Raw genomic sequence first — 27,492 nt, forward strand, 5'->3', positions numbered from 1 at the left:
AATCAGAAAAAGAAAAACCAAAACCCCTTGAATCAGAATTTCACTGATTTCAGATGCAGGTTTTCTGTCCAGATCTTTAAAATTGTTTTAGAGAAGGTAAGGTCAAAGTGCTGAACCTTGTAGCTGGGAAGAAAAGGGAATATTTTTCTGTCATTTTCTTCACAGTGACGACAACATCTTGCATTAGTTAATTAAATTTTATCAGATACTCTTGCAGGTTGGACACATAATCTGTGATAAAAGCTTAGGTTTTGTTTTATTTTGTTTTGTTTTTAAACTAGATGATTAAGCTTGTTGTCTGTCTTCCTTCCCAAAATTTGAATTGATCTTTTAGTTTCCCTGGGTCCTGGCCATAAAGTAGCAACTGAATTAGAAATTATAGAGAAAGTCAGGTATTGTGGAGAGGGAAGGACAAACACAGTGTGTCCTTGTCAATCATGTTGAACAAGCTGGAATTTTCTCCACATGGGAAATGTTGTGGCAATGCACATTGCATTACTGCAGTTCCACTGTGAGGTGAGATAAACATCACAGACAGGAGCAGTAAGGTGGAATCGTGTTGTGCAAAGAAACTCTGTCCATTGATACTGAGCTAGCCCTGGGCAATGCTGATACCATCATATGGTACACACAGCCTCCTGTTCCAGAGAAGTAACTCTGACCTCATGGGTGTCTTGTAGCTCAAGCTTCTTCAGGCCATGATGATGATACTGATGGAGATTTCTGTCTGGCAGTGAGGGAATCACTGAGTACTAATTTAGAGCCGCTATGCTGTGCTCTGTGGCACACTGCAGACATACCTGCAGACTTTAACTGCTCCATGAGGAGAAGGACCACCAAAGATGTGAGACTATAAAGTTGTAGTAAAACCCAAACCGCCCAAAATTGTCGTTTCACAGAATCACAGAACGATGAGGGTTGGAAGGGACTTCTGAAGGTCATCTCACCCCACTGCTAAAGCAGGTTTACATGCAGCATATTACATAGGATCATGTCCAGGAGGGATTTGAATATCTCCAGGGGGGACCTCACCATCTCTCTGTGCAGCCTGTTCCAGCGCTCCAAACAGTGCTTCTTCACATGTAAAGTGTCTTCCTGGTGTATAATTTAAAGTCTTCACAAGATGGAAGTTGTAAATTTGCAAAGCATAGAAAGCACTTCACAGCTTCAAGAGAACCTCACATCTTGTGTGGACTTAGAGCTGGCTATAGTCACAAGTGCATGCAGTGCAATTAGGGTGTAACAGTTGATATTCCTATTCAGCACAGACTGGAAGAGAATCAGTAAGAAAAATGGCACAGCATAACCAATAAATATGGCATATAATATTTCCTTTTTTAAAATCAGCTTATAAAGAGCAGGAACAGGAGATATGCCTTTAATATTTTCAACTTACGTTTAAAATGTATTAAATGTAAGTGATTTAGACTTTTTTTATTTCATGTTCTAAGTACAAAGAATCAGGACATTAGTATTTAGTGTTCTTTTAATTAAAATAGCAGTTTACTCTAAGCCCTGGAATTAATTACTTTTTGAACTGCTTCTCTGCTCTGCTAATAATGTTTGACAGTTTTAAAATAGAATAGCTAAACTTGAGGCTATTCAGTTTAGTAGGCTGATGCAGAATGCACTGAGAAAGATGAACTGTAATTTAAAAAACTGTCATGTGCAATAGGATACTATTCACTTAATGATGAAGACCTCTGTCAAAATTTGCATATGCACGATGTGAATGAAAGGTTTCCATTCAGAAGATGGAAACTGAAAGTAATTTGAACATTTATTGACTTAATGATACTAAATTTTGTCCTAGCTGTGACTTTAAAAAGAGATGATTATTTTTACACAGATCAGGCCTTGGAAAGAAATAGTTTACATTTTCCAGGAAATGTGTGTTAAAAATGCTGGGTTCAACATATTTTTCTTAATTATGAAGAAGTGTTACAGGACTTAAATTACAAGACTGCATTTTAAACTAGAAACAGAAATTTTTTCACCTGTAACAACTTATTCATATAAATAAGTCAAAGAAGGACTCTATTTTTAGTTACCTTCTTGGAAAAATTGCAACCTTAAAGCATATTAACATAATGCTAATGTTAACTAACATTGCCCCAAAGCAAAATGCAATAATTTTGCTTTATTTAGAATAGTTTGAATCAATTTTACCTGAGAAAAGTCTTCAGTGTTATCTATTCATATCCAATTAGGATATAAATGTTAGGACTATGCATACTTATCTTATATGTATTCTTTCTATCTTCTGCCAACCTCCCCTTTGTTCCATCTCAAGGTTAAGGAAAGGCCAATACAATGAAAATCTAAACTGCATGTTAGTCTAGAAACTAGTCTCTTAAAATAAGGCTTCACTTGGGCTGACAAATGTGTATCCAGCACCTTCAGTGAAGTTCTGTTGATTTACAACTGACGATCAAGCCAGGCTTTTCCTTCTAATTCAGCGTTCCCAAATAACTCTTCTCCTTCTGCCTTCATTTCAATCTAGTTTGCAGTGCATCATTTATTTACTTGTAGCTTTGCTGCATGCACTACATATATAACTCATGTGCTACATATAGCAAAGATGCTGACTTGGAAGATAGAAAATTGCATGCAGCTTTCAAATTCCTTTACCATAAGAGTTATAATAATTGCCTTTTTTGAACCAGGTCTACAGTAATTAGTAATTTCATAGTATCTTGCAATAATAACTAATTTAACTCCAAAATATATGATTTGCCACCACCTCTGTTACTCTCTCACTAGGATGAAATCTCTGGCAAGACAGCAAGATTCATATTTTTTTCCCATGGCACAATATTATAAATATCCACCTCAATAGTAAATATGACTCACCCTGCCTCCCTAGTGTAAAAAAGAATAATTATCTAAAATGATAAATTGAGCCCTATTAACAATTCCCTGGAAAATACATTTGATTACAGCATTCCACTGGAACACTAATGAAATAAGAATTAGTTGAACTTTCCAATTAACCCTTCTAAGATTCCACACCACTGTGTAGGAGGAACGGTGCTGCTTTGTCTTATTAAGGAGGTAATTTTTTTTATCAGTACTAAAGAGAATATTTCAGGAAAACATCCAATTATCTATGTAACTGAATTATATTTTCTGTTAAGTATTTTTCATTCTTTCAATGAAGAACAAGTTCATAGCGTTCTTATATATGTCACATTATTTCTAAATACAGTTTTCCGATGGGATCCTCATTGAATATTTGGGTCCGTTTACCCTAAAGAGTTATAAAAGAAGAGTGCAGTAAAAGCTGCAATGGAATGTCTCTGAGGTAAGTACACATAAATCAGCTAATAATAAACTAGTAATTTTTTGCTAATTTTTATTATGTAGTAATTAATCATAATACTTTCGTAAGGAATTAGTTATCTATTTAAAACCTAATTTTAATTTCTATCATTTCAGGTTTTAATTTTAAATTATGTAGACTCCCATGGTATATCTTCCACTGTTGTCTTCAAATTCTTAACCTGTGATTGATGATTTAGAATAATCTTGGGAAGATTTACCTCGAGTTTCATGTTCTCTTACAGTTGTTCTTTTGAAAACTTATAATTTATCATTTTTTGTTCCTTTGTTTTCATTTTGGGGGTTTTATTTGATGTTACTTATTTTGGTCAGAGTAATAATCACAAAATTCTTACTAGATGACTTGGAAAGGAGAAAATTTATTTAAATATTTCTGTTCAGTAGCTTTCTTCCAGACTTTGCCAATATTAGGTATGGAATTTCTTGAGCTCTTTCAGATAGCACCACGTCTGTGTTTAATTCATAAATCAAATCATCAATATGTGAATGACAAAAAATCTAAACAACTAACAACAACCTCCTCCCCCCCAAAAATTCTGTATTGCCCTTATTCTTGAAATGGTAGAATTAAAGATTCTTGAAAGCCTTAAGGGACAAATTTGTCTGGCTTAAATGTGGAATCCGAGCTAGCACTTTTGCAAATGCCATTTGCTCCAGAGAGGATATCTGGCAGAACTTCAGTGGTCTTCCAACTGTTTTGGTAGCAAACTCCTATTAGTAAGTGATATTTAAGCATGCAGCTTAATATATATTTATTTACTTATTTATAAAATACATACACAGACTACTGTACTGATGCATTGTGTTTATAAAACATATACACAAACAGAAATTAAGAAGGATGAGTAAGGATGAACAAAGAAACTTTTTCAAAATTTGTTTTGTTGTGTGCATTAATGATGTAAAAATACTTTCTTTCTGAACCCCAATGGGTGGTATTGTACACTCTATGAGTCCACAATGTCTCCCCATTTTGAAGACCACTATTCTAAATAAAGAAAGAAAATGGAGCACAGCAGGCAGCCTTGCCAATTCCTGTATCACCCCCCAAAAAAGATGTAATTGATTCCATTTCAGAGTGAGACTAATCAAACAGGATAAAAGAAAAAAAGAGAAGAAGAATAAAAGTGTCCTGTAGAACAGAAATCTATTATCCATTGAAATTGTGTGGTATCATGTAAATCCAAGTTACACTTATTAAAAACAAGGCTAATTATGAAAAACTGCAGATGAAAAGTATCATATTTTTCTTCATTCTTTGTTTAACTACTTTCTTTCATATTTAAGGGTTATCTCCCAGATTGGTTTGCTGAAGAGAAATACACTACAATTTTCAAGAAAACTGTGCAAGAAGAGGTGTTCTAAATGTGTTGTATTCAGGAAAACATTTATTGGAAGACTACAGAACCAAAGTCCTTCTGCACTTACAAGCGACAGTCTGTGAATGACCAGAAAACGGATAAGAGAAAATATGTTATTTTAAGGGACTAAAAGGTTCCATTATCCTGATATCACACAGGAAGGTATATGTTTACACCTCTCTGTGGGTGTTTCATCACAAAAGAATGGAATGTATTTCAGTTTTTCATGTTTCAGCTTCTAGCACTGTTGAAAGAAATACTGAATAAGTCCATATCAATATACAATTCAGGGCAAAAGGAGCCTATCTGAAGAGTGAAATGGTTGGTACAGAGTTTTCCATGCCTGCTCTGTACCTGTTTAAAGTGTATTTATTTAGCAGTAGTTTTAGGCTGTTCCTGTGGGGCTGCATGCCCTTTAAAATTAGAAAACAGACTCTGTGCTAGGAACACATCTCTCAGCTTCGTTTCATCTATGAGAAAAAACAGCTCACACACTCAAAGTCTGCTCCAATTTGCAATCCAAAATGCGGTAAGTAGGGCAATTGGGAGATTCATTTAGAACCACACTCCTAATCTGAACTAAACCATGAATGTAGATGTGCTGATCAGCTTGGTGATTCATTTCAGTGTTTCCAAATGTCACACTGCGTCTAACTGTTATATTGAGCCTGTGGTTTGGATTTGATACATTCCAGAAAAAAAAATCATTCAAAAAGAGATTGTGACAAAAGTGCATCTGTGATTACATATGACAGAACAGAATCCAAAATGTTTTTAAATGAGGCATAGAGAAATCCCACTCTCGTATTTCTTCCTTCCCACCCTCAGAAGCATAAATTGCTTTCCATAAATAAGGAAGCCAGTGCCTTCTCCATTTCATAACTGTGCTGTTTCTTTCAGTTCAAGGAATGTTTTGTTGAAAATGTGGGAGAAACTCGTGGTTATTTGAATCCTTTGAGTCTTTTATCTACACAAACAGGAATTAATTCACTTAGTTTTTTATGGGGTATAGTTAAAACAGAGTTGGGATAAGACAGCACTTTCCAAAGTAGCCAAGAAAGGATGGACAAATGTTGGTCAGGCCTTGCTTTCACAAGAAAGAACTTAACTGAGAAAGGTATGGAGGCAACTTACCTTAGGTTCCTCCATGCTGAGGAATTTTTAACTGAGAATAATTTACCATTTTAACTGAGGCTGAATAATCTCCTCTGGTTCAAGGAGAAAATATCGAGATATAGTGTCATTTTCTTACACACTACAACTGAAAGCAAGCCAGCTCAGTCCTGAATATTAAGGAGTTTCTTTTTCTCACCAAAACTGTTCCCCACTTTATGCTCCCTTGTTACCCACTGTTTACAGACTCAAAGCATCACAGAGTGTTTGAGGTGGGAAGGGACTTCTGGAAATTGTCTTGTCCAATCCCTTGCCTAGATAGGGCGACTTACAGCCAGTTACCCAGGACTTCTGCTTTTGACATGCAAACACATAGGCTAACCACAGAAGAGTGAAAGCAAAGCAGAATTGTTATTTTCTTTTCTTGTCATTGAAACACCAGCATAACACAGTTCAGAGGCAAAAGATTTTTTTCTTGTCTGTTGAAGAAAACTGTCCAATGCCTCACGTAGATCTCTTTATGAGATTGTACACTACTGTTTTGGACAAAACTGTTAGATATTTTCGTGCATCTGTGTCTTTGTTCATCTTGTAATCTCAATTTGAAAAGGTTTCACAGTGCTTGAACTAGTCTGTAAATGAATGATCTCCTTTCTGCCATAGCAAAGCTCCCCAGGCTGATCAGTGTCTTGGGTTGGCCTAAAGATGTTAGACCACAGGAAAGAAGTTCTTCATGTCTTGCTGAATAAAATTCTGGGTTCAAGCAAATTGCTCTAAAAATTAATAGAAAAATGCAGCTGTGAATGTGAAAGAGACAGGCTGACAAAATGTGCTATACGGAGAGATTGTCATGTAGCGGATGGTTTAAAACTACAAAAAGTACCATTGTATGTACTGAATCAAGTAACATAATTATTAATATTAACGAGTTGGGTTTTCTTGCTTGTTTTTAAAAACAAGGTTTAGCTGACAACCAATATAGAACTAATAAAAATACATTTTTAATCTTAAAGTGTAGTTGTCATTCAATGAAATAAATAAGCCAATGTCGTTACGCTAAGAAAAATGCAAAACCTAAACTCATTTAAAAATCAATAGGACTCTGACCAAGTAAATCCAATGACTTCCTAAAACTACAAGTATGCCATTTGACATAATTGTTTATGGCTATTAGGCTTTCCCATTTAAAAAAAAATCATTTTTATTAAATGTCAATCTTTTCTTTCTTTTTTTGGTTTACTGCTTAGTAGAAATGTAAGATTCTGGCAACCTGGGTAATTCATGTAAAAAATTCATTAAGTTTATAAAAGTTAGCTATAGAATTCCAAGGTAGTGGAAGATGTGCTCACCTTAGAGCATGAGATACTACTTTACTAGAAGTAGCTTTTACCAAAACTCACATGAAGTGAGTTTGCAACAAAATGAGACATAAAGTCTAAAAATATGGTGGTGAAGATTTCAGTAGTTGTATAAATTCAAAATTTCAAACTTTCTATGGAAGAGATATCTGTTGAGGCAGAAAGCAATTTTGACCAGTTTCTAAATTGCAAGCACTGGGTACTTGCTTATAACACTTTTGCATAAGCTTTTAGCATTCAACAATGTAGATCCTGAGATATCTCCTTAAGGTCTCATTGCTAATGAGAACATGCAGTGGCCATTGTGGTCATGCTTCATTTATTGTGTGGATGTCTCCCTCCATAATGATAGTTACTGATTACATTTTGGCATAAACACACTTGATATGCACCACTTTCTGTTTGTAATAGTATTGCAATGGTGTCCTTAAAATTATGAGTGGCAATAAAAGATCTAGGAATTTTAAAACTGAAAACACCCTGTTTCAGGAAAGGAAAAATGTGAAGCTCACTGTTATATGATGTGACACAGCACATTTCCCAGAACAGCAAAATCAGCTGTTTTGCCTACTTGGTCTATTACCTTTTTTTTTTTTTTTTTTTTTTTTTTTTTTTTTTTTTTTTTAAGTACTATAACTTGAAACTTAGCCATATGGATGTCTGCATCATCCTGCAGAAGAAACATCTGACTGTCTATAAACATTCGTATGACTGTTTTCAACACTACCCTTTTTCTGTTACTCTACTGTTGCTTGACTAAGGTAGATGGCACTCTGTATAGAAGTTTATCCTATGGATAAATCAGGTGTCTTTCAATTACTCTACAAATAAAGTTCTGTAACTCATTGTGGATGAGAATAAGGAAGGTCAGAGAAAGTGCTGAGAGGGTTAGAAAGAAGAGCAGGACAGTTTATTAAGATTAACAGCTGCAAACTTTATGTTGCTAATGGCAAGATGGATTCACAAAACAAGTGAATCCTTTCACAAAGTCTTATATCTTCTATATTCCTTACTATAAGGAGCTTACTAGCCCTGTACAAAGCCCTGTGCCCTTCTGACCCAGCAGGATTTTTAAGTGCTCAGGCTGGCAGGTTGAATGGGTGAATCCTGCTAGCCAAGATCACATCAGACGTATCCTAATGTGCACACGGTTATTGCTGACTGCCTGCAATCGTAAGCATTGATGGCAGATACAGTCTTCATTTCAGAACTATTGGGGCTGACAATCCACAGGCTGAAAGAAACCCTAAGGCTTTTTATTAAAACACGGCTTTTGCTGGGAAAAATAAACAAATAAATAAAACACCTAAATAAATATCCAAGATTCCTCATCGTTCACCTTCCAGAACAGCTGCTGTTCAGCTCAGTGCTGTCCAAGGGCAGCAAGGGTCACGTCATTAAGAGGTTCTCCAAAGACAACAGGCCTACGCTAGCACTGCCCCCAGACCCCCGGCAGCCCCTGAGCTGGGACCAGACCCGTCCGGCCCCCGTGGGCAGCCCGACTCCGCGAATGCGCACCGCCGGCAAGCAGCCATCGGTGCCATCGGTGCCATCGGTGCCATTGATGCGGTCCGAACTGCGCTCGACCCTTCCCGGGCTTTTCCGCACCAGCGCAAAGGAGGATCCCGGGCTGCATCTCATTTTATTGACTTACAGCCTCCTCCCCAACACCCCCGCACCGCCCTGGCTGCGCTTCCAGCCACACTTTTCTTGTTGCAAACGGCGTGAGCATCAGGTGCGGGCAAGGAGGAGCGCCGCCGAGCCCACCTCCGAGAAGCTGCTGCGGCGTGGGGAGCCCGGGGCAGGGGTGCGGGTGTCCCGGCTCCCCCGGCTCTGCCCACAGCCCGCGGGCATTTCCCACGCCGGCTGCTCCCCAGCCTGGCCGCCGCGACAGCGGTGCAGAGGAGCCGCGGGATCCTATCTGCTCCCCTACACTTGGCGGCACATATATTCCCTTCTCCACGTCCCTCGCCGCCGCCCCAGCCGTGCGCTTCGCTCGCTGTCCTTTCTTTCCGCCCTCCCCTCGCCGGGACCGCGGCGCTGCGGGATCAGGCGCCGGCTGCCGCGGCTCTGCAGGGCCGGCTCCAGAGGCCAAGGGGGGACGCAGCCTTTCTGTGCAACCACTAGTCCTCGCCGCTTGTTTTCCATTGAGACCATTTCAGGTCCTCTCAATACTCTTACTATTGATAGTTTTCTCTACAGTATTCTCCCCCCATCCCTTCCCGCCCTGACCACTAGCCCTCTGCAATCTGAGCAAAGGGATGGGGGTTTGGGGTGGGATGTAGCGGGGGAGGAAGATAAGTCCTACACGCGGGGGAAGGGCGGGAGAGAAAGGAAGAGATTTTGCAGTCGTCTCTGGGCTGATTGGAAGAGGTAATCATTGTATCTGCGGCCAGAGGATTAGCAGATAAACTTTTATTGCTCCCTTTTGTGCGTGTGTGTGTGCGTGTCTTCGTGCGTGCGTGGGTGTGGGTGTGTAGAGGAAGAAGTCGCCTCTCAAAGGGGAAAATCTTTTCAATTTCTCTTTGACAGGTGGAGGTCAAGGAGAAACTCATGGGCATTCTGTCTGATCCATGAACTGATTAGGAGAGGGGAAGCGATCCCTCTCCTCTTACCCCTCCTTTCCCAGTTTTGAAATCATTCCTTCCCCACACCGCCGCCCTCCCGTCCTTCCCCTCCTCTTCCCTTTCCCTTTCCCCTGCACTGAATGAATGGAAGAGTCTCCACGGTTTTCTTCTACTTCCCGCCCTGGACTGGAGAACTGAGGGGGCATCTATCTATCCTCTTCTATCTCTTTCTTGCTCCATCCATTCCCGAGGGGATTTCAGATCGTGCAATGTGTTTTCAGCCTCTTGCCGCTGCTACCACTTGATACTATGTTATGCGCAGGGAGAGGGTTTTGCAAAAAATGGATTTATTCGATTTTAAAGGATTTTTTCTCTAATAAGGTTCTCATTGCACACAAATATGACTAAATCCCCTATTTGGTAAATCTTTCTCTACCCCACCCCTCCTCTTTGGGTTCCCTCCCGCCCGCCCCCACCCCTTCAGAGGAGCAAGCACAGGGAGCTGATGACGGACCCATTAATCCCTTCTTCAATGCATCAAAAGAAGCCGAAGGGCTGGAAGTCGCTGGGCTCGGAGTCCTGCAGGAAATGCTTCGATCTGCTTTGGTTCTGTATGAAACTGGTGACTAGGGCTCGGCGCTCGCTCCGCCGCCGCCGCGCCCGCCGGCACCTGGATGCGCGGGCCGCCGCCCGCCGCCCGCCGCCGCCGCGATGCACCGCTCGTGGCGGTGCTGGTGATCGCTCGGGTGTGATGGGATTGAGCCGGCGGTGATCATTCGAAGGCGGTGAGGGAGAGCGCGGGAGAGGAAGGGCTGCTCCGCTCTGCTGTGTGTGGGCTTCGGGATTATTTTTTTTTTCTTTTTCTTTTTTTTTTTTTTTTCTTTTTTTTTGTCTTCTTCTTTTCCTACTTCCATCCTCTCCCGCCACTGGAAGTCCTCCCCTATCTAAATGGAATTAGTGGAGACCGAAGCCCCTTGTGTAAGGAACAGACATGACCCATGGGCGCAGCTTCTTTCACAGTGAGTATCTATCTCCCCCTTCCCACCCCCACCCCCGCCGAGCTCCGCCGCCGCGCACGGGCTCCTGCCCTGCGCTGCCTCCACACCTGGCGTGACGGGACGCCCCGGCTCCCGCGGCGTGGGGGCGAACTCCCCCCACGCACACCGCATCCTCTCCCCAGCGCCCTGCGGTGCCCCGGAGGGCAGCGGGTGTCTACCGCGCCGCGGGGCGGGCGGCGGGGCGCGCTCCCGGGGCTGGAGGCTTCCACCTGGGCGCGACGCGTCTGGTGGTTTTGCCGCGCCGGGAGAGAGCGCAGGGGAGCTGCCCGCCGCCCGCGGCGCTGCCCCGGGGCCCGAACCCGCAGCCGGGGCTGAGGGGGCGCGGGGCAGCGCCGGGAGCCGCGGCGGGGGCGGACCCCCGGGCACCGAGCCCGGAGAGCTGCGGGGCGAGGGCGGCGCTTTCGGCTGAAATCCACCAGGATAAGCAAAGAGGCACCGAAATATGTCACCTAGTCTTCCAAGACCTTAGGCGCCTCAAGCTGCGCGGTTGGAACCCCTCTCCTGCCTCTGTTTTGCAGAGGGTCCGCTATTCTGAAGGATCTTGACTGGCCACAGTTCCTCCCATCACTCCTCTGTGCTCCCCACCTGTACAATAGCACTATGGCCAGGTATTGCTTGTCCAACAACTCTTCGCCAGGCTAAGCCAGTCCGTGCCAAATCACTGCCTCCTGAAAGCCTGGCCAAGAGATAAATCACTTAATGTACAGCTTGTAATGAAAAAAAATGTACAGATCCAAAAAAGATGGAAAGATGCGTAATCAGAGTGGCACTAGAAAGCACGATAATTACACCCGTGATTAGGAGGGAAATGGGGAGGAGGAAGACAGTGAGAATGCAACAAGAAATTTTGTGGGAACTTTAAAATAATTCCCAAACCGACATAATCACAATATTGTTGTTATGCTGCCAGCGCTTCCCAAATGACAGTTTTCAATGAGTGAAGACTCCATAGTCGGTCTCTCTGAGGTCTCTTTTTCACCCCTCTCTGAAAAGCCTCTTCTTTTTCTGTGGCTTAAGAAAGAAAAAAGGTGAAGGATCATAGAATGAAATGATCTGCCTTGTCTGCTTAAATGAAATATATTGTGTTTGCTTTTCCCAGGAAGATCACAATTAATTACTTTCTGGCAACATGCATATTTTAGTGTTGCTGTTAATAACACTAAAGCAAGAGTATTTTTATTTTATTTTTTTTATTTTTTAATTTTTTAATTTTTATTTTTAATATGGGAGAAGTGTTTCACTTTATCTATCCAAACATTAGGTGATATGTCCAGAACAAAACCCAAACCCCCAACACACTTAGTTTCTTAGTCTCTGTTTGTCTATCAGACTTTATTATCAAAACTATTTTGACTGCCTAGTAATAACAAATACTCATATGATGACATGTAAGTAGCTCTATGCTTTGGGAAAACAGCTCTGTGATTTGGAAACCTCTGCTCTAGCAGTTACAGCTGGAAGTGAAAAGATCTGTGGGGTTTTTTGTCATCTTGGTAATAATATATCTGCGACTTGGACCAACTCTTTACTTTCTGAACTCCACTTTTTTCCATATAGAAAATGAGGGGAGACCTAATAGATATAGATGCTTAAAATGAACCTGTAAGAAGATATGAATCGTCATTAGTTGCCTAAAGAAACCCTTCTCACATGGAGTTTGTTTGGTTATCATGCATCCTATTCTAGCATCCACGAATTTGTGGGCAGAAGGAGCACTGGCAGCTGATTCCATATTTGAACAACAATCCACTTTAGACTATTGAGAAATTAGGTGTAGGCTGGTGAAGATTAGGCATAGATGCATTATGATCACTGCTTGAAACACAGAAAAAGTAAACGAGCAACTCAGTGAAGGGGTAATTTCTGCCTTGCCTTTGGATTTTGACACATTTGGCAGGCAGAGTCCCAGCTAGAATTATTCCAGAATTCATCCCTGAGGGGAGTAAGGGCCTGAATGGCTAGGTGGCATTAAGCTCTGAGCAGAAGGTGTAGTGTTCTCACTGAATGCCCATGACACACAAGAGTTTTAACTAGCAGTGCTGCCAACATCTGTCTCTAGGGGCTGACTAAGAAATAGTGAATTTGCTGCCAAGCCTTCATTTTCCCAGAATTCCAATCTTACCCTACTTAATAGGGCAGTCATCACCCCTGGCTCAAACCCTCTGTCACCAAAGACATAGAAATAGGGATCTCAGTGCCATCAGAATACTGGAAATATGGAGAGTGGCTTCCATTGGGGTGAAAATTGCACACAAATTGCAATAAAAAAGGTGAAAATGTTAGAAGCCCCACCTTGGACAGGATCATACTTACTAGCCAATGGTGGCTTTTGGTGTCTCTTGGGGAAAATAAGAAAAAATTATTACTTATAATTATTTTATTAATTGATCAGTTCATCATAGTCATCAACAGAATGGTAACTGACTGACCCAAAATGCTTTGAATAAGAACACAACCTCATTTCTGCCTTAAGGTCAGTGCACAGCCTGGGCACTGTGTTTGGGCCTAATGCCAAACATGACAGGGCAAAGCCCTAAACACTCCAAGAACTGGTGGATCTGCTCTCTTCTGCTCTTGCTATCCCACTTTCTCTGAGAGCCAAAGATATGAATGATGACAGGAAAATCAGTGTGTGATTTCTTCATCAGGTAGCTAGCTAGTCACTTTGATCTTCCAAATTAGTCTCACTACAACTGTACTAAGGGATTGCTTCTTAGCCTTTTATAGTCAAAACGTTAATTTGGAATTTCCCAGAGACCCAGTAATTATCTCCAGGTCAAACGTTGCATTTGTTTCCAAAAGGAGTGGTTTTCCTATCATGGTTGGAGATAGTAGATACCTGTTTGTAAAATGGGCTGCAGATTCACTGCAGCAAAAATGCAACACCCTCTCGACAAATCAAACTAGATTAATGGGATTGTTACACTCACACAATAATTTACTTCACTAGAGATCTGCGAATGCTTGATGGATGTGAAGAACCCAACCCTCACTTCCTTCCTACTCCCAGTACTCATTTTCAAATTTTATTATGCCATAGTGAGAGACATTAGCACATACAGTGGCACTGAAATTTAGTTTCCCTCTGTTAAAAGCCACTTACTATTACTGACACAAACTATTATTATACAAATAAGTATTATTAAAATGTTTTTCTCTAATATCAAAGAAAAAGGAAAAATAGGATGAGAACACCAGTGCCTGTGGATTTTGTTTCAAACCCAAAAGATCTCTTTATTTGCATACATTTGCAAAGATAAGTACTTACAAGAACAGGCCATGGAGAACTCATTTATACAATATGTGCAATTAAAAGATGCAAGTAAACATGAAACTTTTTCTTTACAGTAATGCTATTTAATTTGTATTCTTGTGAGATATATGAGTACAAGTGGTTTGATTGCAGAAACTATCACTCTGTGTATTGAATGCATATTTCTCTTTCAGTTGTAGCAAGTCTAATCATCCTACATTTGTCTGGGGCAACCAAAAAGGAACAGGTATGTAAACTTCAGACTTCTTGTCAGACAATTTATTAGAGACCAAAATATGAATTTGAATTTTAGTTTATTTTTTGAAATTTTAGTAGCTCATTTACTTCCACACTGTCTGCCTTTTGTCAATTTGATTGGAGTATTCAAATGCTTGTATACATGCAAACAATCCAGGGATGCATCAAGCTCAGCCTGACTCTAACTAAAGGCTATAAAATACTCCCACTTTCAAACTGGAAAGTCCAGTTTGGGCATTACTTACACTGAAAATCTTTTCTTGTTTTGAAGTATAATTAAAACCTGAAATTTCATGGGTGCATTTGTGCAGGGGGAGTATGGAAAGAGGTTCTTGAATGCTTTGGATGCTCAGTGTGAGGACAGCCTAGCAGAGAATGCTGCTAAGCACAGTGTGTCTGAACCTGTGTCTGAATGCACAGTCCCTGCAGGCTGGAATTCCGTGTAGGACGTTAGGCTCCATGTCATATTCTGCTTGGATACGGACCAGGGTGGAAAAGAAATGCTTGCAGAGTATAAGTCAGATCTCAGACAGTTAATATCATCCTTGGAAGGTGCTTGTTTTTCTCCATTGATCCTAAGAGGGAGCCTCAAACATCTTTACTATAAAGCACTGGGGGCTTAAGTTATATGGGACAGTTCTTTGATTATCAGATACCTAATTCAGAGCAACATCAGCCTAGAACTTGCTATCCTTCCTTTTAATAGCAGCCTAGATATATTTCCTGATGAATCTATCTCATTTTAGCCTACTAGTCAAAGCAAGATGCTCAGGAAGGGATCCCTGATCTTCTTCATCTTGAGCTGGCCCAAACCTTCTACTCCAGTCTCTTGCTGGAGAGCAGAAAAAAATAGAAGAGATTCAGGGCTAGCAGAAAAGAAGGTCTGACTCTGCTCTCTGATGATTCACTGAGGAGAAGGAAACTTCTGGGCTGTGATTCCTGGCCTCAGAGCTATTTATTAATTTTACAGCAAACAGTGAGATAAAATAATCTATGAACCAGATTCCAGGAATTCCCCTGTCTACCTCTGTCCAGTGAATATGGACTAACTATGCTGCACATTTAAAACAACTTCTACATAAGATAAATTCTCTGAGTTATTTCCTTGATTTTGTAACTGATATATTCCTGTATTATGACATGAAGCTTGCTAATAGAGCACACACTTGAAATTTTTGAGAGATATGAGTAGGAATTCATGCCTTCCAATTCTGAAGCATGTGCTTTCCCTAGAAGGTTATTATTTTAAAAGCAATGCAAATTTATTTTCCCTGAGACATCCAAACTTCTCCTCTGCTTTGAAAAAAATATTTTGAGTAAGAATTATATCCTTGAACCCATAAAAAACAGCCTTCCCTTCCCCTGGATCAATAATTATACTCAGTCGCAACAGAGAAAAGTTTGAGGCCACTGACAGAAAAGGGGCTGTTGTATTCATCCTGTTAATGAGTTCTAAGTGTCATGTGGACATAATAATTTGTGAGCTAGTGATATAATGTTTAATGTCATAATTTCACAGAAAAGCAAACTACTTCCGAAGGACAGAGACCAGTGCAGTGTGGAACTTGGACAAAATATGCAGAAGGAGGCATCTTCACTTCTCCAAACTACCCCAACAAGTATCCTCCGGACAGAGAGTGTGTCTACATCATAGAAGGTGACTGAAAGAAGAATTTTATATTTTACTATCAGCTGTATTAAAAGGAATAAATTTATTATATGTGAAGAGTAGGTAAAGTCATGGTAATAAATCTTTTCAAGACAAAAGATTTAGAAAACCTCTGGATTTCTATCTTGGTATAGCTCATAAATTGGTTGAGGTGGTAGGTATGCATAGCTCAGTAATAACCAGTACTATTTTTCTTAGGATATTTAGAAACTGAATAGAACCTAAAATGCTGCAATGTGACAGAAGAAAGGATATTTTAAAATGAGTAGTAAAGTGAACATGGAAACATCAATGCTTTTGACTTTCATGCAGGCATTTTAAACTTACCATAACAGAACCAGGGATGCCAAGCTCAGCTAGGCAAAGCACAGTAAAAGAAGTCATACAGAAAATATTCATACAGTGAGTGTTAGAATTATTTTCCGTCCAGTTGTTTAAGAAATGAAAATGAAAAAGCCCCAACCTACAAAATAAAGCTAGAAAAGAATAACACCAGCACAAAACATCTCTAAAATGTAGTTTTGAAAGGGTATACAATTGCAGGCATGGAAGTGAGGTAGGAAAGACTAAAGGTATTTGTATTACAAACAAATTATGTGGTTTCTTTTCATTTGTCTTAGTACAATGGATGTTGGAGAGATTGTTGAAATAACAGATCTATGGAAAGTAGTAGAGATTAGATCCTGTCAGAGTCCAGGAAAGATGAATCAGGTACTTTATAGTAAATCCCTGGAAACAAAAAGTTTCTTTAATGAGTTGTGAGTACATGTAGAATAAAACAGTAGTGGTCTTCTATCCATGCTTCATTTAGAGAATTATTAATTAGTTAATTAATGACTAATTAAGGAATTACAGAAATAATTATCTTATGAAAGATGCCAGTAGCACCAAGATGTATTTCCAAAGATATGTAGCAGATTTAAATTGAATTGACTGTTCTAGACCCACAACAATATGTACTTTTAGAAAGTCAAAAGTCCCAGCAAAATGACTGAATTCCACTTTGGTGCTGGATAACTTGACTGAAGTCAGAAGAGGTGATTAAAAATGCAGCCAAACAAACTCTTAAAAAAATTTATGCTAGTTTGGCTTTTTATATGTCTGAAATTTAAGCAGACATATAGTAAATATTTAAATTCCATCATAGTTTAGTAATTGGTTTAAAAGAATAAGTTTTCTGAGGAAGATAAATGTATAGGTTCAAAATGTACAATTTTGGTTTTTTATTTGTTTTTCTGGTTATACATACGTTGCTAGATCCAGGTCTTTTTGCATGTATGATCAAATTATCTAACACTCCTGTGAGACTGCGAAGAAGCAAACCTGTTTTATCTTCAAAGATCTGAAACAGAAGTGTTTTATCATTGAAGTGAAATGGTGTAGAAAATAACCCACCGTTTTTGTTAAATTTAGTCCCATGTCTCAGAGCATGAGATGTTCTTCCTAACAGTAAGAAGGTGCTTGAGAGTCCAATATTGTAAAGACTTTTATCTTTGTTACAGTAATTAAGTACTTAAAAATATATAGTTAATATGCAGAAAGATGCAAAATACACTGTTGAAATAATATGATTAAAAATACCTTAAAATGGAAATGCCTAAGAACAGTTTAAGATGGAAAGATTTAATCAATCAGCTTCTATGACAAAGATGAAATTCCACATTGACAAGTTTAGAGCAATGTATAGAGAAAAGAATAAACTCAACAGAAATTTTGTTATAATTTATTGGAAAATTCAACATTGTAAATCCAGTTGAACATAATTTCTTATAGCACAGGTATTTTCTTCTTCCCATCCAGCTAATCAACAGTTTGGATAGCAGAGGGTCATTTTAAAACCCACAATGAAGCATAGGCATTGCACGACACTTTCACATTCTGATCTTCCCGTGTCTATTTCTGTCTTCTAAAAAATTCAGAAATAGTCATGTCTGTCTGGAAAATGTCACAAAAATGAGAGATATAGGAAGATATCTGAGCATTAATATTTTAAAATGTGGCAGATTTAAAAAAAAAAGGTAAAAGAGATACTGAAGGTCAACAAAAAACTTTTTTGTAATTAGAATAATTATTTGTCCATATTTATGTTTTTACAACATACAAAATGACAGAAAATTATAAAGAAGTCTAGCAAGAATCAACTTTCCCTGAATCTATTATATTCTGTGAAACTCATTGTCCTAAGACACTGATATTAAAGGATTTTAAAAAAATACTGATAGCAATGTGTTTGAAATCAGATAACAATCTACAGATATCGTGGATAATTCTGACCAATGGAGGAAAAAATATTTTACAGTGAGACGAAAACATCTCTATATGCATTTTATTTCTATATTTACTATTGAAATTTCAATATGCTTGATCAGCTTCTGAATCTGTTTGATGCCAAGCACCAAACTAGAGGGACTGTTGATATGGTCTATAAAATAATCCCCCATCACTATCTCACCATTATATGTCCCAGGGAGTTCAGCACACCGGGACAGTAGATACCATACTGAAAGCTGTATGATGTGAGTATAAATACATATATGAATCACTAGGTCCTTTCCTGGCTGCTTGCATTCACTTCATTTGTTTGCTATCAAATATGGTCTCAGGGCAAATTTAAACACAATTTCTAATGACTTTGGGAGCCTTTACTGAGGATTCCAGCTTGTAGAGTGCTGTAAACAGTTGACTTTCAGCTCAATTATTTTTTCCCCCACACTGTAGCTCAACTTATATTGTATGCAAGCCTCTTATCATGTCAAAATTACTTTGGTGAAGTAAAGGAGCTGGCAAAAGATGCCATCATCATATCCTAGTGGTCAAAGACAAATCAAAAGTTGGAAGTTTTTAGATTTTTCTTTATTCTGTTGTTCTGCTTTCCTCTCTTTTTTTTTTTTATTTTGGTTTTTTGTTTTTATGGTTTTTTTTTTTTTTTTTTTTTTTTTTGTTTTGTTTTGTTTGTTTTGTCAGTACTAATGATAAACTCTTGGGACAACTAGGAATTTTAAAGTCCAGGTTGAATGCCTTTCTAAAGAAATCCTCTAAATCATCTGGAAATCATGGAGTCTGACAAAAATTGTTATGCTAAAGAGGAGTGTCACAAGTGAGGCTTGGAGGAGGTGGATACAACTCCCCAGGGAGCTTCTGATGAATCCATCTGCCTTTCAAAATGCAATGAGAATTTGTTCTTTAGTTTGTTTTCTTTTTTTTTTCCTTTTTTCCCCCTTTCAATCTTATTGGCATATAGTAAACATAGAAAATGAACTGAGAAAAATTGGCCAAATTTCACCCTGTTTTGCATATTGTGATTCAACCTGACAAAACTCACAGCTGCCAGAAAACAATCAGCGTCAGAGCGACAGACCAGTAGTCCTTTGCAGACTGCCAGAACATTGGCGTGGTGCTGCGAAAGGAAATTTGCACAGGAGATTTTTAGGAGCAAAGGCTTTTATTTGTATTAAAATATTTGGGGACTAGGATAGTCATACTGTACACACTATAACTAGAGAATTGGTTTAGAAATCCTGTCAGTGAAATACCTGTAAATTTTAGCCACTCTTCTGCCTTTAGTAATTAAGTGGTTATTTATGAATATGGTTATATACTAGAATTGCTTTACAGAGGTATAAATGTATCTTCCACTTTACATGTTGTGAACATAATGGATTATTTCTCTTGAGGGTCTCGTGTTCTCACAAAGGACCATTAAACTTTCATGATATTTCACAGGTATTAGAAAATTCTCATGTTATCACCAAATGAAAAACCTCCTTCAAAGTCCTTTTGTACTTCACAATGATTTTGTGTTAAAAAACTTTCACTAAAACAACGAAAGAGCACTCTTTTCAATAGAGATAAATTTGATTTTCTTATCAATAGTAGAAGGATAACCAGAAGGAATGGGGATTATTGAAACTATTTGCAGGGTAACAGCTCATAGAGAAGGCAGTAGGGTTGTGTTGTGTCCTTTCCATGCAGTGTGGCAAATGAAACAGATTTTTTCACTTAACTTCAGCTGTCACTACACAGACTTAGAGGTTGATCAGAATTAAAACCTTAATTGTGTAATTTTGCTGCAACTGTTTTACTGCAAGCTGGAACCCAATGACTTCTTCTTTTCATTAGATCTCAAGTAAAATCTCAAGTCAGCACTTGTGTAAGATAATTACATGAAAATATGACAAGACATGCAAGCATTAAGTAGGTCTTTCCATGGTACTAAACATTTTTGAAGAAAGATCATTGGAAATTTAAAATGGAAGTAATGAGATTTGAAATCAAGTCCTTTTATGAGACAATGTAATTCAATATTTTCATTTGGAGCTGACAACAACTTTTCCTGATTATGTAGCCACAGAAGAAGTTCTGAAGAGGTGAATGAGCTTTACCTCTGCATTAGGATACCAGAAATAATCACTCCATCTCTTCTTTTCTGACTAGATGGCCAGATGACAATCCAGTCTGGAAGATTTGCATATTCTGGGTTTCTTTTTGTTTTATTTTTCTGTAGGTACTCACAAACTATTAGGGACTATTCTGGACTTGTTCCCAGTTATTTCTGTAATCTTTACTGTGACCTCATGTACTCACAATCTGTTGCAAACCTTGTGGCACAAGATTTGTATTTAAGCAATAGCTGCTTGTTCTACCCTGCATTTAGCAAAGAAAGCCCTTATTAAAGCCAGGGCATAAGTGTGAAATTATACCATTTTTGCTAAAAGGAGCTTAAAGTTGAGAATTTGAATTATGTGTTTTCATCCCTTATGGTCATATCTAGGAAGTTTTGATTAATTATGTGTCTTATGTAGATTATTGCAAACATTTAACCATTGACTAAATATGAGGCACAAGATGAAAAACGGAGGTACATTTGAAAGCACCTAAGGAAAAAACCATGGATTCGAATGTTGCACCATGGGGTTACACAGTTACAGAAGTATTAAATGTTCCTACTGGTATGGCCAAAATGATGCCAGAACAGGAATTTACAGAGTGTGAACTGGCAGTGGCCCAGTCCTCAACCTCAATACCCCAGCCCTGTTTGTCCCCAGTGGACAAGTGCTGCTAATGAATATTCAATGCTCCATTCTTAAAGTGAAGTAGCCACTACTCATGGGACTTTAGGAAAAGTAGAAACTCTTGAGCTTTTTTTGAGCTGAGGTGAGCCTCTCTGATCCTCTAGCTGAGCTCCACTAGGAAAAGCCTCAACTTGACTTTATTGAAAAGTAAATAAAAGCAGAATAGTGTGAACTGCAGCAATATTCTGGTCATAAAACTGGTTAGCCATATGAGATTCAGAAAGCTACATGGAGATTATGGTTGTGGAAATCTAGCATTTTCTCAGATCATGCATTCACTCAGTCGATAGCTCTCATGTGTAGCTCTGTAGGCCTGATTCTTATTTATCCACAATCTTTCCTTTTACTTTAGAGCCTCCTGTACCAAGACTATAGCTGTCTCTAGGGCTCCTTTTCAACACCAAAATCATGTCATATGACATGACCTCTGAGGGGGCCTTGTGGCCATTTTCAATGTTACACGAGTCTTGGACACAGAGAAGACCTGTTGCGGATTTGACTATGAGCCTGCACTTGTAGCCCTCTTCTTGCTATGAAATAAAGCAACAGAAAATAAAGTTTTTAAAGTATAAATATGTTATGATATTGACATAAGCCATTTTTGAAGTAATCACTTGTGGCTGTGGGAAGCACAGCAGCCATACACTGCTTTGCTGCTGTATGTCACTAACAGTAGGAGAATCGATCTTCATATCTAGTTTGTGACATTAAAACACAATAATGAAAAAACTCTAGGCAGGTTAACAGAATAACATTGAAGTCATGAATGTGGAAGATTTTCAAGCCATGACAAGCATTCTTAAGATTACCTAAAGTGTTTTCAGGATAGAGTTTCTGACACCTGACTCTGTGGTCCGTAGGTGAATGATGAACAGTTCTCAACCAATCTCCGGAAAAGGAATAAGAGCATGAAGAATATGATTCCAAATTGAAATTGTTGATTGTTCTCTTCTGTTCTAGCATTGCTTAGTTGAGTTTAAATCAATAGTTTTATAAAAGTGTAAAGTCAAGGATAGAAACATCAGAATAAAATTATTCATGATGTCTTCCAGATATTTAATCTTTTACTGTAATCTAAAAAGATTTACTTTGTTCTTCAAACCTCACAAAGGATAACATTATTATGATCTCCTTTACAAGTCTTATTATCTGACTTGACTTTTGTAATTTTTTTGTACTTTCAAAGTGGTTTCTTTTCCATAGACTGTGAATTTGGTGCAATTATATGGAAAAAATAGACCTTTGCTTTTGCTATTGAATTTTTATGGGCATAAAAATCACAAATTTCCTGTAAATTGGTATAAATAATGAAGTCAATAGTAAGTATTTCCCTGAATGTCAATTTCTTCAAATTGAGAACAGTAGAAAAGTTATCTTTCTTATGCTAAGTTAAATGTTTCAATAAATATCAATCATCCAATTATATTACATTGTAAGTAAAACTGTTAAAATAATCTTTATCTTCAAATAAGGTGGTTTTATTAACTTCTTAAATGCTTCTTATAAAACGAGGCTGTATTTCTTTACATGAAATAGTTGCAAAAGGGATTTGACTCTGCTTGTATGTAATGACTTTGAAATTTACTTAATATCTTCTTATTCAGTTAATTTTAAATAGTCTCTCTCCTTATGTAAGTAATGAGTTCTTACCAAGAGCTTAATTTTAAAATGTTTCAGAATCCAAACAAGATATTTGTTCTGGTCACACTGACAGTTTTCTTGCTACTCTTGAGGAAAGAAATGTAGAGATACTGACTTGGAGGACAGCAGTTTCCATGCTAAGGGTTCCCATGCTAATAACTCAGCATGGAGTTTAAACTTGCATATTTTCATGTGGAAAGAACAGCAACTCTGGCAAAGCTCATGGTAATGCAAACTCTTTTGATGTTTGTCAAGTGTAGGACATGATCCTATGATTGGCATAGGGGGCAATGACACAACAAATCCTTGTCTTAGCAGAAGGCTTTGTCAGCAAAAGGCTCCAATGCACCCTGCTCTGGACACGGAAGGCACATGTTTTTTTACCATGGCTGGGATTAAACATAGAAAATAGTGCCACTTGGAGATTGCCTCTGATAAAATGCATAACTCAAACAATGATTTTTCCCCTTTTTAAGAAAATACTATATTTCCATCAGTTACGTTTTCTTTTGCTTTATGCAGGAGATGTCAGGAAATATTTGTTTTAGAGATTGTTAGAACTGTCTCTAGACTTAGTACCTATCATTAAAGATGGAATTTTTTTTAATGTCTAATTAAGTAGCCACTGTGAAGTTCCTCAAGATTTTAAGTATATAATTTGCTCTTCAACTATCATCTTTATCTAGTTCTTTTTTAAGTGAGAGTTCACTGCATTTGTTATGTTTCCAATGAGAAGTAATTCTGAGTAGAAGCAATTACACTCCAGTTTGCCATTGACTGCAATACCTACAGAAACATAACCTGTCCTTACTGTAGCACAGTTCTGATCAGCCTTTACTTCATAATCTTTGTAAGAACTAAGTATAAAAAAGTGTTCTGATTAACAGCCCTCTCCCAATAGAAGAGAAAAAGTACTTTTGTAAATATGTAAGTTTCTTAGAAACATTTTATGTTTGAAGAAATTGTTCCTGGCTATATTTTTCTTTTTGTCATAGATCTCTCTCTTAGCTTTACCAAGCAGTGCTATAAAGAATACTATTTTTAAAGGAGAACAATATACAAATAAGCTGACAGTGTGAAACAGATAAAAATGCAGATGAACTAATTTTCAAAGTTTTTAAACAAAATTTTAAGATGTATACAAAATTGATATATTTGGTATTCTTCAGTTTTGCCTTCTTTTTAAAAGACTTGGGTTAGAAAATAATAAGTAATTTTCTTTTTGTCTCTAGCTGCTCCTAGACAATGCATTGAACTACACTTTGATGAAAAATATTCAATAGAGCCTTCTTGGGAGTGTAAATTTGACCACATTGAAGTACGAGATGGACCTTTTGGCTTTTCCCCCATCCTTGGACGTTTTTGTGGACAGCAAAATCCACCTATGATAAAATCCAGTGGCAGATTCTTGTGGATTAAATTTTTTGCTGATGCTGAACTGGAATCTATTGGGTTTTCTGCTCGGTATAATTTTACACCTGGTAAGTACAAACCATCACATTTTTAATAGAAAAACTTATAATAACTTTTCTAATGATGTATAATCTTGCTGTTGAATAATATCTTTAGCTGGGACTTAGTTTATTGCCAAAGAAGATATTAATAGATAGGAAATTGATAAAATCATATGCATCTTTTGCATAACAAATAAGGCTTATTCAAGGGAAGTTGTTCAGATTCTGCAATTTTGAAAAGTATTATTTTCAAGTGAATGTTATTACAGAAGGTCATTCAAAATGCTTCATGGGAAGTTTAGTGTTTTATGCTTGACTGCTACACTCTATAGCTTTTATTTCAAAAAGATCATTGATAAAGTATTCTAATAAAATATGTAATTATCTCAGAAAATTCCATCATTGCTCTTTCACTTCACCAGTCATTTTCCCAGCTCAGGCGTGGAATAGTTCTTCTTCCTCAATAAAGCAAAGTATTACAAGTAATACTAGAGGATGTGTGAGGTTCAATAGTAACGTGTATTGAATATTTTTCCTTTTGGCTGTAAATTTTAATTGCAATTGTACAAGTATTCTATGTCACTGTCACTTTGTTCCTTAAAGTAAAACAAAAATCATAGTCATATTTTCCATTAATTCCCTGTCCCCCACTTATTAACAAAAGATTGCTGATTTTAAATTTCTTCTTTGGCTGCAGCTCCACTATAACTGCACTGCAACTGCACTGCTGGATGTGACGTAGTTCTGTGTCTTCTTATGTACTGAGTGATGAGTCATGCTTTAATATATCTCACTCTAAAGCACTGTAATTATTATGTAATTTTTTTCAATTATGTCACTATTTTTTTCAGCTAAATTGCTGTATTAGTTTGACAAACATCTCTAGAATACCACCTAAAATTAGCAGACCCAAAATTCTTCCTTAGTGATTCCAGTAGCATCACAGAAGTTGGCAGGTCTACATGCTCTCTGTTATTCTTCTTTCTGGTTTTCTTTCATTAATCAAGGAAAATTCTTATAAAATTAACCAGCATAGTTAAATTTTCTTTCAAGTCAAGGATACTGTTTTTCTGTGGCTAAACAAATATAGAAGGTTCAAACAGCAACTGAAGAGAGAATTTCTGTAACAAATTATCTGAGAGCCAGGTATATCTATCTGTTGTAAATGCAAAGAAAATGGACAAATTTTTATTACAACCATACTTTTCCACTCTGAAAAGTGAGTTAAATTTTTATCCCTCATTTACCACGGATCTGTGGGCTTTTGCGATGTCACTGGGACCATGCCACCTCACCCTGCACCATGAGTTCTTTGTTTTAGATTTTTTTACCTTTTTTTTCCAGGAAGTTGTGCATTATGGTTGAAAGATATTCATAGCACAATCTACAACTTTGTCTAAAAAACTCTCAAGTAAAAGAAAATTTCATAGATAATGTTTTATCCTCATTCCTTTCTACTGATGTAAGGAGAATTTCTACACAAAGATCAATGCTGGTAAATTGGTACAGCAGCATAAAATCTAGACTCAGATGAATAGCTATATCTTTTTTCTTCCTTTTTTCTTTCTGTTTTTCACCTCCATATATTAATAGAAAGCTCTGCAAGAAGTAGGGAATCTCTAGGAATATTGGCCAAAATGAGAATATATTAATCTGACAAGTGCAAAACAGCACTGCTGCCTCTTTGATCACCAATAAGAGGGAGCACTTCACAATTCCACATTATTATCTTGGACAGTCTTTTATTATGCAGATATGGATAAGGCACGACATTTTTGACATCTATTGTCCATATGTATGCACTGGGAGGGGTTCCTGCCAACTCATAAAACATAATGATGGTTTTGGAGATTGTAGAAGAGTGTAACACAGAGAGGACTCCACTCTGGAGTATAAACAGACTCCAATACAGGAATCATCATCTAAAACACATAGAACCAGCTAGGTAGTGACAACTGAAAAAATTAAATATGAATATGGAGAGATCAGAAGAAATCTTTGGAAAAACCTCTCTTTAAAGACCTTGAAGACAATGATCCAAAGCAAAAGACTCATTTCAAAATGATTGCTGTCTCAAGCAGCTGAATGCTCAGGGGAGATGTAATTTTTGTTACCACTCATCTCACTTGTCAAAAGCAGGACCCTCTTCCTAGCTGCAGCCTGTAGAGGAAGACTTCTTCATCCAGACACAAGTGCAACACAGCTATTCCTCAAGTATCAGCAATCTTGGAGGATCCCCACCTACCCATGACCTGTTTCTCATCTGCCTCTTTTGCATTTGAGATCTTAATGGAGGATAAAGTGATGTGATGTTAAATGTGTGGGTGTGGTGCCAAGATGTAAAAAATAAAAGTAAATTTTACTAAATTGAAGCTGCAACTGTTTATTGTTATTTGAATGGTACCTGGAGAAACAGGGAAAGAAATTATTTACTATGTCTTCAGGGTATATAAAACAGCTAAGTGGATGAAGTTGAAGAAGAAGATCAATTAGGGTATCATAAAAATGCTGCAATGAATATCTATTTAGTCTGTGCAAATGGAAAGAGTCCTACACCTAAGGCATTTTAAATCTAGTTTGGACTAAGTCCTATAAAAAGCAATTATATATAAAAATCCTAAGGGATAGACTAATAATTTGCAATTACTACAACTTTTCAGTTCAATAATTTCTTTGACTCCTTAGTATTGAAATGGTTGGAAATCCATCCCCAAAGGCAAGGTCCAGTAGGGACTGTGGTTTCGGAAACAAATGTAACTCTTTTGCCATACATTCTTTCCTTTTAAATAAACATTTTTCCAGAGGTCTTTTTCAGTACTCTAAAAGTTGAGATTTTTGTGGATTGTAAAAACTTTAACCACAAAATCAGAGCTACACACATAACCAACATGAACACACCCAGATACTGGTAAAACTACTAGAGGTTTTGCAAAAACATTGTTTATCAAGAGGATAATTTAAGCTTTCATTTTTTGTCATTTCTAAATTACAGTGTTAAGAAACACATGGATGAATGAAGGTGTACTTATTGTATATTAGACTATTTTCAATGTCAAAACTCTGAGCTAGGGAAAAATATTCATCTTTTGCATTATTACAGCTAATATCAGTAATATCCAGAGGTATTTTGATGTAAAATTTCAACCATTTTTGCATATATAGGAGTTTATAAATAAATGAATTTTTCTTTACTTTTAATATATTATTTTTATTTATTTTTTTTATTTTAAAGTTCTGATTAGCTGTTCATTTCACAATGGAACTTTCTGAACCTATTGGACCTTTATAAATGTATACAAACATTTTTGTTGAGTTTTTACTTTTTAAGGAAATCTGATGTATGAGA

General features: G+C 37.7%; 1 protein-coding gene across 1 annotated transcript in view; it reads left to right on the forward strand.

The window, feature by feature from the left end:
• The first annotated feature begins 9,772 nt into the window (after nucleotides 1-9,772).
• Nucleotides 9,773-27,492, forward strand: part of NETO1 (neuropilin and tolloid like 1) — a 63,653-nt gene continuing 45,933 nt past the window's right edge. Inside the window, exons 1-4 of the mRNA XM_066328344.1 lie at nucleotides 9,773-10,760; nucleotides 14,247-14,295; nucleotides 15,825-15,967; nucleotides 23,925-24,173. Of these exons, the coding sequence (XP_066184441.1) occupies nucleotides 10,733-10,760; nucleotides 14,247-14,295; nucleotides 15,825-15,967; nucleotides 23,925-24,173 (469 nt within the window). The 5' untranslated portion in view covers nucleotides 9,773-10,732. The remainder of the gene's footprint in view (nucleotides 10,761-14,246; nucleotides 14,296-15,824; nucleotides 15,968-23,924; nucleotides 24,174-27,492) is intronic.

Source organism: Sylvia atricapilla, chromosome 1 (genome assembly GCF_009819655.1).
Source record: "Sylvia atricapilla isolate bSylAtr1 chromosome 1, bSylAtr1.pri, whole genome shotgun sequence".
Taxonomy (NCBI): Eukaryota; Metazoa; Chordata; class Aves; order Passeriformes; family Sylviidae; genus Sylvia; species Sylvia atricapilla.